Consider the following 12,284-nt stretch of genomic DNA (forward strand, 5'->3'; position numbering starts at 1 on the left):
CAGCTGCCCGTGTGCATGGGAGAGCACTGCGGTCATGAAGGGCATGAGGGGCCACAGGAAGGTTCCATGTGGAAGGCTGGAGAGTGGAGCAAAGGCCATCGGGAATTCTCCTGTGCGCTTTCATTGCAGATGGCAGAGGACACTGTCAATGATGTTCTTTCCACCCTGCAAGCTGCTCATCCCTCTGCTGCCCTTCTGAAGAAGACTCCTGTGAGGCTCAGGGAGACCCTGCCCAGCAGAGCTGGGCTAAGAGCGGAGGTGCCACATCTGCCTCCCAAACCACCGCGCACTGCCAGGGCAGCCAGCCAGGCACATGGAGGCCTGGAGGCTCCTGCATGTAAAACACCAGGGTCTACAGGGAAAAAGAAGCTGCCTGCTCCAGAAAAGCCTTGCAGAGCTTCTGCCAGGTGCAAGACCAATGCCATCGATACGGAAGATGTGGCCAGGAGACTGGTGGACGTGGTGATGGAGGGATTAGAGACAGTGGCAATAACTTGCAGGGAAACTGCTGCCAGGGAAACCTCAGGGGCTGTTGGGGGTGCTGTGATGTCTCTGAAGTGCGGGAAGAGACTGGAAGAGTCCATGCCTCTTGATTTGCCTGCCCTTCAAAAAGCCAAGCAAGATGCTGGTGTTCCCCACCGGACAGTTCCAGAGCATGACCACTGCTTGCTTGAGGCCAGACTTCGGTCTTCTGTGCTGGGAAAAACAAGGATGGTGCCAGAAGATGGTGTCAGGAAGAAAACTCTTCCTATGAAAAGCCAGCAGCTCCCAGGACACTCCTCCTCTGTGCTGGGAACACAGGTTCTGCCTCAGCCCTTAAGTAAGGTATCAGTGGCCCATGCTGGAAACCTGCAGCCTCCTGAATGGCAAGTGGCCACCTCTGAGAATGTCCTAGGAGGAACATCCTCCTCTGGCCTCGAGCAGCTCCTATGCTGGGAGACAATGGCTAGAGGGGTTTCAGAGGCGTTGAAAGATCCAAAGATGAGCAGCCCCCACATTGCAGAGGGACCAGCCAGCTCTGCCAGAGCCATCGCTGTCAGCTCCCAACAGGCAATGGCCTCATTGGAGTCCACATCAGCTTTCCAGCCTCAGCTCGCTGCCCTGGCTGACAACATTCTCGCAGAGGTCTGCACAGAAATGAGTGCCGAGAGACACAGCCCTGCCCCGCACAGCTGTGTATCCCCTGCCGCAGCATGGCTGGACGCACTGCTGGCACTCGTGTCTGCAGCCTTGAGGCCTTCTGAGGGCACAAGTGCGGCCCATGGCCGGGAGCTGAGGGGAGCAGTGCTGCAGAGGACACTGGCGCACACCATGGCGCGAGCAGCACTGGCAAGCGCAGCCCAGAGGGAGAGCGCAGAGCGTGGTGAGAGCAGTGTCTGCCGTGGAGAAAGGAAGGTCCTGGTGGCCGGTACACAAAGTTCCTGGGGCAGTGGCTATGGGCCGGTGCCACTGCGAGGGCAACCTGCATGGCGGGCCTCAAAACAGCAGCCGTTGGGAATCCTCTGCTGCCTTCGAGACGCGCCGCAGCGCATACACAGAGACAACCCAGCGAAGTACCTGTCCGTGCTCTCAGTCACAACGGAGCCCCTGGAGGAGCTCGAGAGGAGCTGCCTGGCACGCACTGGACAGAGTTTGGCACAGCTGCGAGAGGCCAGCCTTGAAAGGAAGGAGCTGAGCCCAAAGGAGAGCGAGGGCCAGGAACTGGAGGCCAAGGGGAAACGTTTCTCGCTGACAGTGTCAGGATGCCTCAATGTTCGACCTAAGGAGGTGAGTGCAAGGCATGGGCTGGGGCACCTGGAAACACTCCCTGTGCTGAGGTCAGTCACTGTGCCCTGCTGCAACAGCCACATTGTCCCAGGGCTGACATGGCCACAGGGGCATTTTCTGGTGGAAAACCAGCTCCCTTCACCAGTCCCCCTCTCTCCCTTCAGCTGTGCGCCAGAAACTCCTTCCACAACCTGTGGCAACCGGAGCTGACGCGAGTGGAGCTCCTCAAGGACGCGAGTTCCAAGTGGGAGGTGCTGGAGCGGCTGTGCGCCCATGCCCCCAAGGGCCATCATGAGGTGGGAGCACAGCAGCATGAGCGAGTGGAGTGGAGCGATGAGGAAGAGGAGGCTGAGGAAGAGCTCTTGCAATGGGACCAGACGGAGAGTAACAACCGCATGTGCATGCACTGGGTCACACCGAGCCTCAGGAGCCTTTTGGCAGACCCGCCAATGTGCCACACGGAGCTGTCTGGCTCCAACAGCATCCAGGAACAAGATGCTGCCAGGGAGGCAGCCGGTGACCTGCAGAGCTCGCCTCTCACCCCAGCACTGCCCCAGGGAGCCGAGGCAGCAGCATTTCCTCTGGCTGGAGAGTTGCAGAATGCGGGAGAAAATGCATCGGTCGCTCCATCAGACACCAGCAGAACAACGGCCGACGCTCCCCTGGCACTCAAAGAGCCCCAGGACACTGTGGAAAATGCAGCTGCCAGTCCAGCACTTCCCACAGAGCAGGAGGCAGAGGCCTCTCCCCTGGCCGCGGGCCCTTGTGCTGGGAGCGACAGCCCCCCTGTCAGAACACGGCTGCCTGAAGGTGCCGGGTCAGACGGCTCTGCCTTGCCCGGAGGGCCTCCTCAGCAGGTGAGCGGGGAGCTTGTCGTCAGCAGCCAACCCCAAAGGGAGCCGCCACACGAGCAGTGCTGGGGGGCTGCAGGGGGGCTGTGCAGAGCTGCCCCCGGCCACGTGTCCCCCTGCATGTGGTTGGAAGCTGCCACCCCCAGCCCTTTACCCATGGGCCTGTCTGCCGCGGGGAAACTGCCTGCTGTCCCTTTGCAGGAGCCAAAGGCGCAGGGCTGCCATGCCCTCTGCCCCCTGCATCCTGGGGCACAGACGCGGAGCCAGGAGGGAAGGGGCAGCCCCAGCAGCAGCCCCTTCCACACCCACCCGCCCAGCCCCCTTGTGCCACACGCCAGCCACCTCCACTCCCGGCGCCCATCGGAGCCCGCACCGCGGCCCTGCTGCTACAGCCCCAAGACAACCTTGTCCCCTTGCCGAACAGCCCCCGCTCCCTCCCGTGGGGACTCGCGTTCGTTCGCAGCAGCCCCCGCAGCAAACCCTTCCCCCGGCCATCCCGGGCAGCAGCACCCTGAGCATGGCCAGCTCATATCACACAGCTCTGTGTCCTCCCTCTCCCCACGCAGGCTGCCCCCGAGCCCCAGGAGCAGGAGACGCCGCCGTCTTCCTTCAGGCACTCGCCAGAGGTAGAGGCAGGTACGGAGCCAAGGGCAGAGCCCTCCTGGGCATGGGGAGCCCGTGCTGGGACAGCGATCGGCGCTGAGGCCGGCAGCAGGCAGCGCCCTGGGGCTGCCATGCCCAGGCCAGGAGCCTCGGGAAAGCCCTGGGTGGGGGACAGGCAGGCGCTCGCCCTGCCCTGCGCAGCCCCTCGCCCACGGCTCTCCTTCCCCCACAGGCACCAGCGCTCTCCCGCCCGCTGCGGCTCCCGCGCGACGGCTGGGGCGGCTCAGGACAGCACTGCGAGCCCTGCGCAGAGCCTTCTGCTGCTGCCGAGCCGCGGGGCACTGAGAGCTGCCCTGAGACGGGGCCAGCGCCGAGCAGAGAGCCAGAGCAACGGGGATGCTCTGCGGGTGGCTACAGCAGCGCGGCCGCACCATGTCCTACAGCTCTGTTACTCCAGGGGAAATCTAAAATGGGAGCAAATAAAAGCTTGCAGACATATTTTGGAGAGCTGAAACAGTACTACTGCACATGCCTGTTGTTTAGTTTGCGTGTGGTAAATACACTTTGTCCTTTGGCCTAGAGCCCCGTTCACTGAGGATCCTTGTGAGCTCCCATAAAACACACTTCTGTGGGTGACATTATTCACTGGAGTCCATAGAGGGATCCTATGACTGAAAATACCTGACTCCAAGGGACCTGAACTCTCCTGTTGGCTCTTCCCAGAGATCTCCTGGATCCTCAGGTGAGCAGGAGTATGCATGGGGACAAAGCCACATCCCAGACAGTCTCCATGGCACCTTCAGCTCCACAAAGTGTCAGAGCTTCACATGTACTCCCTGAATCAACATTTCCCATGGCCTTCGGGAATGGTGAAGACCTTGGGTAGAAACACAGGAGATGGGAGAGAAAGGGCCAAGGCCCCAAGACACAGAGCTGGGCTCCACAGCATCATGAATGAGGTGCCACAGACTTAAATGAGCAACCCAAAGAAGTCCTTCCTTTGGCAGTGACTTGGAAAGTCACATTTCTGACAGAATTCCAGATGGGTGGGTCTTCTGTTCTGTAAGACTGTCTCCAGGATTCTGCAGAGATGAGGAAGAGCACAAAGGGAAGTTGTGGGGATGTTCTTCAACTTCATCAGCTGCAGAGCTCACAAAATGCTGGTTGAATCAAAATGCAGATCTTGCAGCATTGCACCACCTTACAGGCTATGCACCAAGCCCAGACAGCAGCACTGCAGTGTGTGGCCATGTCCTGAGATGTCCAGGGTCAAAAATGCAGGAGATCACAGAATGGTTGAGGTTGGAAGGGGCCTCTAGAGATCACCTAGTCCACCGAGATCCAGAGTCCCGGGGCTGTGCAGCCCCCCAGGACAGGATCCCAAGTCCCAGGGAAAAGTACACTGAAAAGTCCAAGGAGCACTTAAGGTCCAAGATAAGGAACAGCAGTTTTGGAAAATAACATCACTGGCAGGAGGTGACTGCTTCCTGGAGACAGAGGAAAATGTCTCTGCTGTCCCCCTGCCTCGTCCATCCCCATGGCAGTGACCCCAGAGGACACACTGGGACGTGCCCCACCACAGGGCAGTCTCCCTGGTGACATGGGTGCAGACCTTTGTTTTCCGATGGGTCCTTGTTGCTCCTGAGTGCCGCTCCCACACACCCCATGGCTGTTCTTTGCAGCAGCTCTATGGCATGGAGTGGGGACAGAAGGCAGCGGGGCTGCACTGGGAGACCCTTTCATCAGGACAAGGAGCAGGGGCATGTTGGAAAAGGAAGAACATCCCTCCTCTCCAGCTGCAGAAGTAACCCAAGAGCAAGGAGGAAAGTGAGATGGGGACTGCTGGATGAACACCCACAACCTGGACTTAAGTTCTTGTTCCCAGGGATCCTGCTGCTCTCCAACAAGGCTCCCAGCTTCGGGAGCTCCTTCCTGAGGTGTCACACAGAAACTGTCACTGCAAAGACCCCTGTGGATCCCAGGCTGTGGCAGTGGCTGCTCAGGGCTGGAGGCTGCTGCAGGAGTCCTGCCAGAGGGTCCCACCTTGCTCAGGGGACAACGTGGCAGCCAGGACTCCTGGGGCTGGGGCTTCCCCGAGCCCCAAGGCTCCCGTGGGGCAGCTCCAACCCTTGTGTGGGTGCTGGGGGCAGAAGGAGAGAATCCAGGGCAGGTTTCCCTGGCACTGGCTGCCCCTCTTCTCCCCCACGCCAGGGTGGGCAGTGCTGGCTGAGCCCAACACAGCAGCTCACACAGCCCCCCAGGCCCCCACACCAGCACCCCCAGCACCAGCAGCCCCGAGCTGGGCTCCCCTCCCTGCCCCGGCCCCACACAGCCCCCAGCACAGCCAGGAGCCCCGCGGGGCCTCACAGCCAATGGCTGCGCTGGGCACGAGGAGGTCACTGCTGCCGCAGCCCCTGATAGGCCAGCTGCAGGGAGAGGGCGTGGCTGCTGCTTGGGAGGTCCCCGCTGCGGGCAGAGCTGATTGGGCAGCAGCAGGGCTGGCTCTGCCTGGTGACTGTGAGGTCACTGCTCCCGCAGCGCCTCATTGGGCAGCAGCCGGGCCCTGCGGGGCTCTGCGCTGCTGAGATCATCTCCGCGGAGCAGCTGCTGAGCCCGGGCTGGGCTCCTGGCGGGGAAGGGCTGGGGAGGCCATTGCTGCCCTGGAGGGCAGGGCCAGAGAGCTGGGCGGGACGGCGCTGTGACGTCATGTCTTTGTGAGTGCCTGATTGGCCGGCAGCAGGCAGGCAGGCGTGGGCGGTGGGTGGGGGGTCTCTGTGGTGAGAGGAGCTGAGAGGGCAGCAGTGGTTCCTGTGTGGGGAAGGGCTTTGAGGAAGCTGCTGTCTCTGAAGGCCACAGGCAGCAGCAGGGATGTGGTGGGTTTGCACCTGTGAGGTCACCTCCACCTGGGCAGCTGGTTCTAGGCTTTAGGGTTGTGATCAGTGGTGCAGAGCCCAGTTGGAGGCCTGTAGCTAGCAGTGTCCCCCAGAGGTGCAGTCCTGTTCAGTTTATTCATTAATGACCTGCATGAAGGGACAGAGTGCAGCAGGTTTGCTGAGGATATAAAACTGGGAGGAGTGGTGATGCTTGGTAGGGCTGTGCAGCCATTGAGAGGGACTTGGAGAGGCTGGAGAGCTGGGTGTAGATGAACCTCATGAAGTTCAACACAGTCAAGAGAAGCACGTGGGGAGGAATAACTCCATGCACCAGGACAGGTGGGGGTTGACCTGCTGGAATTCAGCTGTGTGGAGAAGGACCTGGGCATCCTGGTGGCCAAGAAGTTTTCTATGAGCCGGCATGTGCTGGCTCCTGTGGCGGAGAAGCCCAATGGTGTCCTGGTTGGAGAGAGGATCTTATCAGTGTTTATAAATACCTTAAGAGAGGATGTTCAAAGGAGGAGGGCAGCTCGTGTCATCAGGGGCTCTGTAGGTCACTGCCATGGAGATGGCCCAGTCAGGCAGAGAAGAGTCCTGGAAAAGAGTATCCTCCATTCAGCCCTGTTGTTATCCAGAACTTGCTGATAAATCCTTCAGGAATGTCTCCAGATGGTACCAAAGGATGTGAAGTATTTCCAGTGGGGCACTGGAGAAGCCCTTTCTACTCCCCTGCACCAACAGGCCTCTGCACTGGGCACAGCTGTGCAAGAAGCCAGGACTTTGGGGCTGTTTGGGTGTTTGGTGTTTTGTGAGGGAACCAGGCTTTCAGGGTGCTTTCAGGCTGGGTATTTTTCAACACTAGAATTGAAGTTGCGTGGGATGAAACAGCACAAAACATGGCCATGGCATGAGATGCTTTGATGGACCTCAGTACGAGTTTCTCCTGGGAGTTGCTCTTTTTGTGCAAGTCAGATGTAGGACAATATAGGACAGGTCAGATATTTCCTTCTTTAGGCACCAGAGTAGCTTTTAAGCAGCAGGAATCATGTTTCTTAGTTGCTACATACGATTAGTAGGAAGAAGGTGCCTCTCGGCTAAGAGCACAAGAGGGATCCTGAGCATTTTTCTGTCTAACTTTTAAGTGGGAGTAAATTTTTACACAGACATTATTTTACATGATGAATCAGATCTATCCACCATTCTTGATCCTACCTATCCCTTTGCTGTGTTACAGTGTGAGTTAGTTCTGTGTGGACATGAAATGGGCCATTGGGGCTGATTTTGCACTTCTAGTATAACCTTTGCACAACCTTTGTGCCTCTGGCTGGATTAGACTGCTTTCTTTGTAGCACTTCTATTTTATAAGAAGAGCGGGGCTGTGGAAGGTCAGCTGAGATGTCCTGCTCACGGGGTACATGGCCTTGCATGTTGTTTCCTGTAAAACTAGAGTGTAATATAAATTTCCTTCACAAGTGACCAATAAATTTCTGCAATGGAAGGAGGTTCTGGGAAGAAGATGGGGTGTGATGGACCACAGTTCTTGCAAGGAAAGCTAAAGGGTGGGACTGTAGGGTGGCCCTTGTTTTAGATAAGCTGCAAGACCACTTCAGTGGAGTAGTTGACCGTATTCCAGCTGAGTGGATCAAGTGGTTGCACAAATGTCTTTGACCATATTAATCAAAAGAGAGTGAATGTCTCCCTGAGTGAGCCAGACCAGCGTGTGTTGGGTAGGGGGAGTGTGGACGTGCCTCAGCTCAACACAGATTATAAAAAACAAAATTTAAGAAAGAAATAAAAATGGGATCTGGAGCTGTTTTCATGGTATTCCTTTCTGGCAGCTGGGGATGCTCAGTGTGGTGGCAACGAGCGTGTTGTAAAGACAGGTTAATGGGAATCCCATTTGTACTGTCCCACACCTGAGTTCCCATCCAGCTGTGGGGCGGTCCCTGGCCAGCTCCATCCTCCTGCAGGTCCCCATATCCCAAGGAGAGGGACAGGCCAGGCTTGCACGACCCCTCTTGTGCAGCAGAGCCCAGCAGGTCCTGCAGCCCAGCTGCCTGCGGAGCCCTGTGTGGGGCACAGCCTGGGGTGGGCAGGGACCGGCTCCTGGGTTGCCCCAGACCTGACCCCGCTGAGCAGCAGCCCCCATTTCCCTCCCTCCTTCCTTGTGCACTGGATGTGCTGGCAGGAGGCCTCCGCGTTGCCCTCCCCTCTCCTCGCTCTTTCCAGCTCCAGCCGAGCTCTGCATTTCCTCTCTCCATCCCTGCTTGCACAGAGCAGGTCTCGATGCTCCCCCGGGGCAGCCCGTCCCCTCCTGCCCTCTGTGCACTCCCACCCGGGCACCCTGGGCGCTGGTGCTGCTGCCAGGGCAGAGGTGGAGGATCCCCTGGAGCGGCTCCGCAGGGAGCTCCCAGGGAAAAGCTGTGCCCAGCACCAGCACCAGCGTGGCAGAGGGGGCTGCCCTCTCCCACCCACCTGGTGGTGCCAGACCCACCTCAGCCCAATCCTGAATGGCTCCAGCACAGCCCTGGAGGAGCTGGAGCTGCCTTGGGCCTTGAGATCATCTGCCAGCAGGAGGATTTGACATGGGCACAGCAGCAGCGGTGATGAGAGGAACAGACCCTGCAATTGCCTATGTTGGCCAGGGCACTGGACGGGTGATGCCTCTGTGGCCAGATGGACCCTATGTGTTAGGTGGATACCTGCTCAAGGTAGGAGCAGCAGGACCTTCTTGGGCTTCCAATGCAGAGTGAGCTTCCAGTGCTTCTGGATCTGTGGCTAAGGAGTAAGAAATCACGGAGTTACAGAGAAGTTGCTGTGGGAAGGGACCCCTGGAGTTTTCCAGTCCAACCTCCTACACAGAGCAGGGCTGTTTGGAGCCCTCCAGTGTTACCTGGCCACTGCTGGACTCTGCCTGACCCCCGTTACCATCCACAAACCTGCCCTGCTTATCTTGTTTGAGCACTGGAGGATGGCATCTTCTGTCCATAGATTCCTGCCCTGCTTGCACCCTGGACATTGTAAGCTCAGACCCGAGTGTCTGATGTTGTTTCTTCATGCACATAAGACTCTGCATGCAGCGTTCCTGGGTAGGCGCCTGAATCTGAAGTTCTTCTCATGCTTTTAATTTGTCTTGTCAGGAAATTTTCTGCCGTGTACATACAGACAGCTTTGGTATCTAGAGCCCTCTCTGGGACCTGCTCAGTTCCAGCTTCCCTTGCCAAGACTTTCCAAACTATTAGGAGGGCCGAGTCGAGCTGGAGATGGGAAGTCATCTCTGCAGAAATGTGACAAGACCAGGTCAGGACCCAGCTCAGCCATGTCCACAGCATCAGTCAGGGCAAGCGCAAGGACAAGGGGCAGGAGGCCCCATAATGAGGTCAGTGACTCCCTGTCTCCCTAGCTCTTGTGCCCAGCAGGTCCCCTCCCTGTCTGCCTGCAGTCCCTCCATACCCACCGTGCTGCCCAGCACTGCATGAGACCGGCCCTGCAGCCCCTCCAGCAGCTACTGCTTGTCACGGTGGGAGACAGACTCAGTTGGAATTGAACATGGCTAAGAGTCAGATTTACATGAGAGATTCTTCAGGACAAATGGCACAAAACAGAAAATTTATTTTCCTTTGCAGGAATGTAACAGAACAAAAGTAAAAAGTAAATCAAAAAACAACACATATCCTGGATCCCAAATCTCCCAGTACAGATATTGCTGATGTTAGAACAATTGGATGAGTTTCCTTAGGGCATCCTTGAGCTCCTTGTTCCTCATGCTGTAGATGAGGGGGTTCACTGCTGGACTCACCACAGAGTACAGAACAGCCAGCACCAGATCCAGAGCTGGGGAGGAGATGGAGGGGGGCTTCAGGTAGGCAAAAAGTGTAGTGCTGAGAAACAGGGAGACCACGGCCAGGTGTGGGAGGCACATGGAAAAGGCTTTGTGCCAGCCCTGCTCGGAGGGGATCCTCAGCACAGCTCTGAAGATCTGCACGTAGGACACCACAATGAAAACGAAACACCCAAAGGCTAAAGAGACACTAACTCCAAGAAGCCCAACTTCCCTGAGGTAGGAATTGGAGCAGGAGAGCTTGAGGATCTGGGGGATCTCACAGAAGAACTGCTCCACCACATTGCCTTGGCAGAGGGGTAGGGAAAATGTGTTCCCAGTGTGCAGGAGAGCATTGAGAAAGCCACTGGTCCAGGCAGCTGCTGCCATTTTGACACAAGCTCTGCTGCCCAGCAGGGTCCTGTAGTGCAGAGGTCTGCAGATGGCAACGTAGCGGTCATAGGCCATGACTGTGAGGAGAGAAAACTCTGCTGAAATGAAAATAGTAAAACTTAAGACCTGCCCAACACATCCCAAGTATGAAATGGATCTGGTGTCCATCAGGGAATTGGCCATGGTTTTGGGAACAGTGGTGGAGATGGAGCCCAGGTCGAGGAAGGAAAGGTTGAGGAGGAAGAAGTACATGGGGGTGTGGAGGCGGCGGTCGCAGGCTACGGCTGTGATGATGAGGCCCTTGGCCAGGAGGGCAGCCAGGTAGATGGCCAGGAAGAGCGAGAAGTGCAAGAGCTGCAGCTCCCGCGTGTCTGAGAATGGCAGGAGGAGGAACTCACTGAGGGAGCTGCTGTTGGACATTTCACTCTCTCCAGGCTTTGTGGATAGTTCAGAAAAGAAAAAATATTGAGCAGTTATTCCAGATTTTTAAAGTTAAATATCTCCCAACTTGTTCCAGTTCTAATACACTGCCCATATTGCCTCTCTTCATGGAGATCTTTGTGCAGCTCCCTTCCTTGGGCCTCACTGTGGGTTGGCTGAATGTGCTGTGAGGAGCAGGGGCATCTCCACATGGGCTCCAGAGAAGTCTGTCCAGCCCTTCAGTAGTGGGAAGGAGACAAGAGGGGTGATGAGCTCTGAGATTCACAATTTTCAAGTGAAATCCCCCTGATTTGTATAAGGGCTTTTCAGTATCTACAGCACCCCTTCTAATGAATGTGTATTGAGAGTGGGATTTTTGATATTTATTTTGACACGTATTTTCTTTGGGATGCCCCTCTCACCTCTGCAGAGTGTTCCTCAGAGGCAGAATTTTTCAGCGTTTCTACTGGGAATCGTGAGAAAATGGACTTATAGTCATGTTATGCAGAGTGAGGAAGCTCCTCTGCCTATTAGCCTTGATTGCACCTGTTCTGTGCCCAAACCTCATTGAGGTGCATGATGATCACCCTAATCAGTTGCCCTAGAAAGAACCCAGCCCCTCCTAAGAGCAGACAAGTCCAGTTTCAAAACCTCAGACCCAACTTCTCTCCCTTTTTCAGAGCACCTGAGGGAGGTCTCCAAGCTCCACTTCTAGCCAAGAACATGCAGGGCTCTTTTCAGCTGCCCATATGCAGTTTCCAAATCATTTTTTCATGCTGCTCTCAGTTTCTGTAACAGATTCTTCAGAGGTCTCGTGGACATCACAGAGATGGCAGGAGGCAGCAATGTCCCTCCTGAGGGCACCTCCAAGTCTATTAAGACATTACAGGCAAAAGGGTCAAATGAAGTTGCATTGAAGATGGACTCTGCTTAAGGGAGAGTTAGCTCAGTTCCTAAACCCATGGGCTGCATTTCCTGCAGTTGCACAGGTTAGAGGGCACTGGAGGTGCCTCACTCCCATCCATATTCCTCTCTTCCACAGCTTGCAGGGTAGGTGTGTGAACTGCGTCTGAAAACTCTGCAACCCCAGGGAGCCCAAGAGAAGAACAGGAGGGGAAACAAGGAGCAATCCTGCGATCCTTCTGCCAAGGGGAGAAAGGGAAGACAGGCAGAGGGGCACTCAGGAACACCCTTACCTCACCTGTGTGGGCATGCTACCTCACAGATGGTGACAGTGCATGCCATGCATCTGAAGCCCGTATATTGGGCAGCAGGAAATGTGCCCATAGCAGGAGGGATGCCCCTGTCCTTTGCCAGGGATCTGGCTGCAGTGGAGTGGGCTGATACCCTGGACCCCAAGGCTGTCAGGGCAGAGAGGCTGCTGGGTGGCAGAGGAGACGTGGCAGGGCTTGCTCAGAGGAAGGTGTCTGCATTGGAAGGACTGAGCATGACTTCCCGAGATCCATCCTCCCATCATGGTGGGCACTTCCCTCTCCTTCCCTGACCATCTCTGCTGCCCACAGCAGTCCCTGATGGCACCTTACTCTGTCCCAACAA

At 56.7% G+C, this 12,284-nt stretch overlaps 1 protein-coding gene and 1 long non-coding RNA gene across 2 annotated transcripts in view; one reads left to right on the forward strand and one right to left on the reverse strand.

The window, feature by feature from the left end:
* Positions 1-12,284, reverse strand: part of LOC148592737 (uncharacterized) — a 203,307-nt gene that overhangs the window by 150,073 nt on the left and 40,950 nt on the right. The gene's annotated exons all lie outside the window — the stretch shown is intronic.
* Positions 130-12,284, forward strand: part of LOC148592741 (uncharacterized) — a 31,147-nt gene continuing 18,992 nt past the window's right edge. Inside the window, exons 1-4 of the mRNA XM_088533936.1 lie at positions 130-825; positions 1,486-1,767; positions 1,932-2,624; positions 3,185-3,254. Coding sequence (XP_088390062.1) covers positions 130-825; positions 1,486-1,767; positions 1,932-2,624; positions 3,185-3,254 — 1,741 coding nt within the window. The remainder of the gene's footprint in view (positions 826-1,485; positions 1,768-1,931; positions 2,625-3,184; positions 3,255-12,284) is intronic.

Source organism: Tinamus guttatus, unplaced genomic scaffold (genome assembly GCF_059628265.1).
Source record: "Tinamus guttatus ecotype Peru unplaced genomic scaffold, ASM5962826v1 Tinamus_guttatus_pri_ptg000529l, whole genome shotgun sequence".
Classification (NCBI taxonomy): Eukaryota; Metazoa; Chordata; class Aves; order Tinamiformes; family Tinamidae; genus Tinamus; species Tinamus guttatus.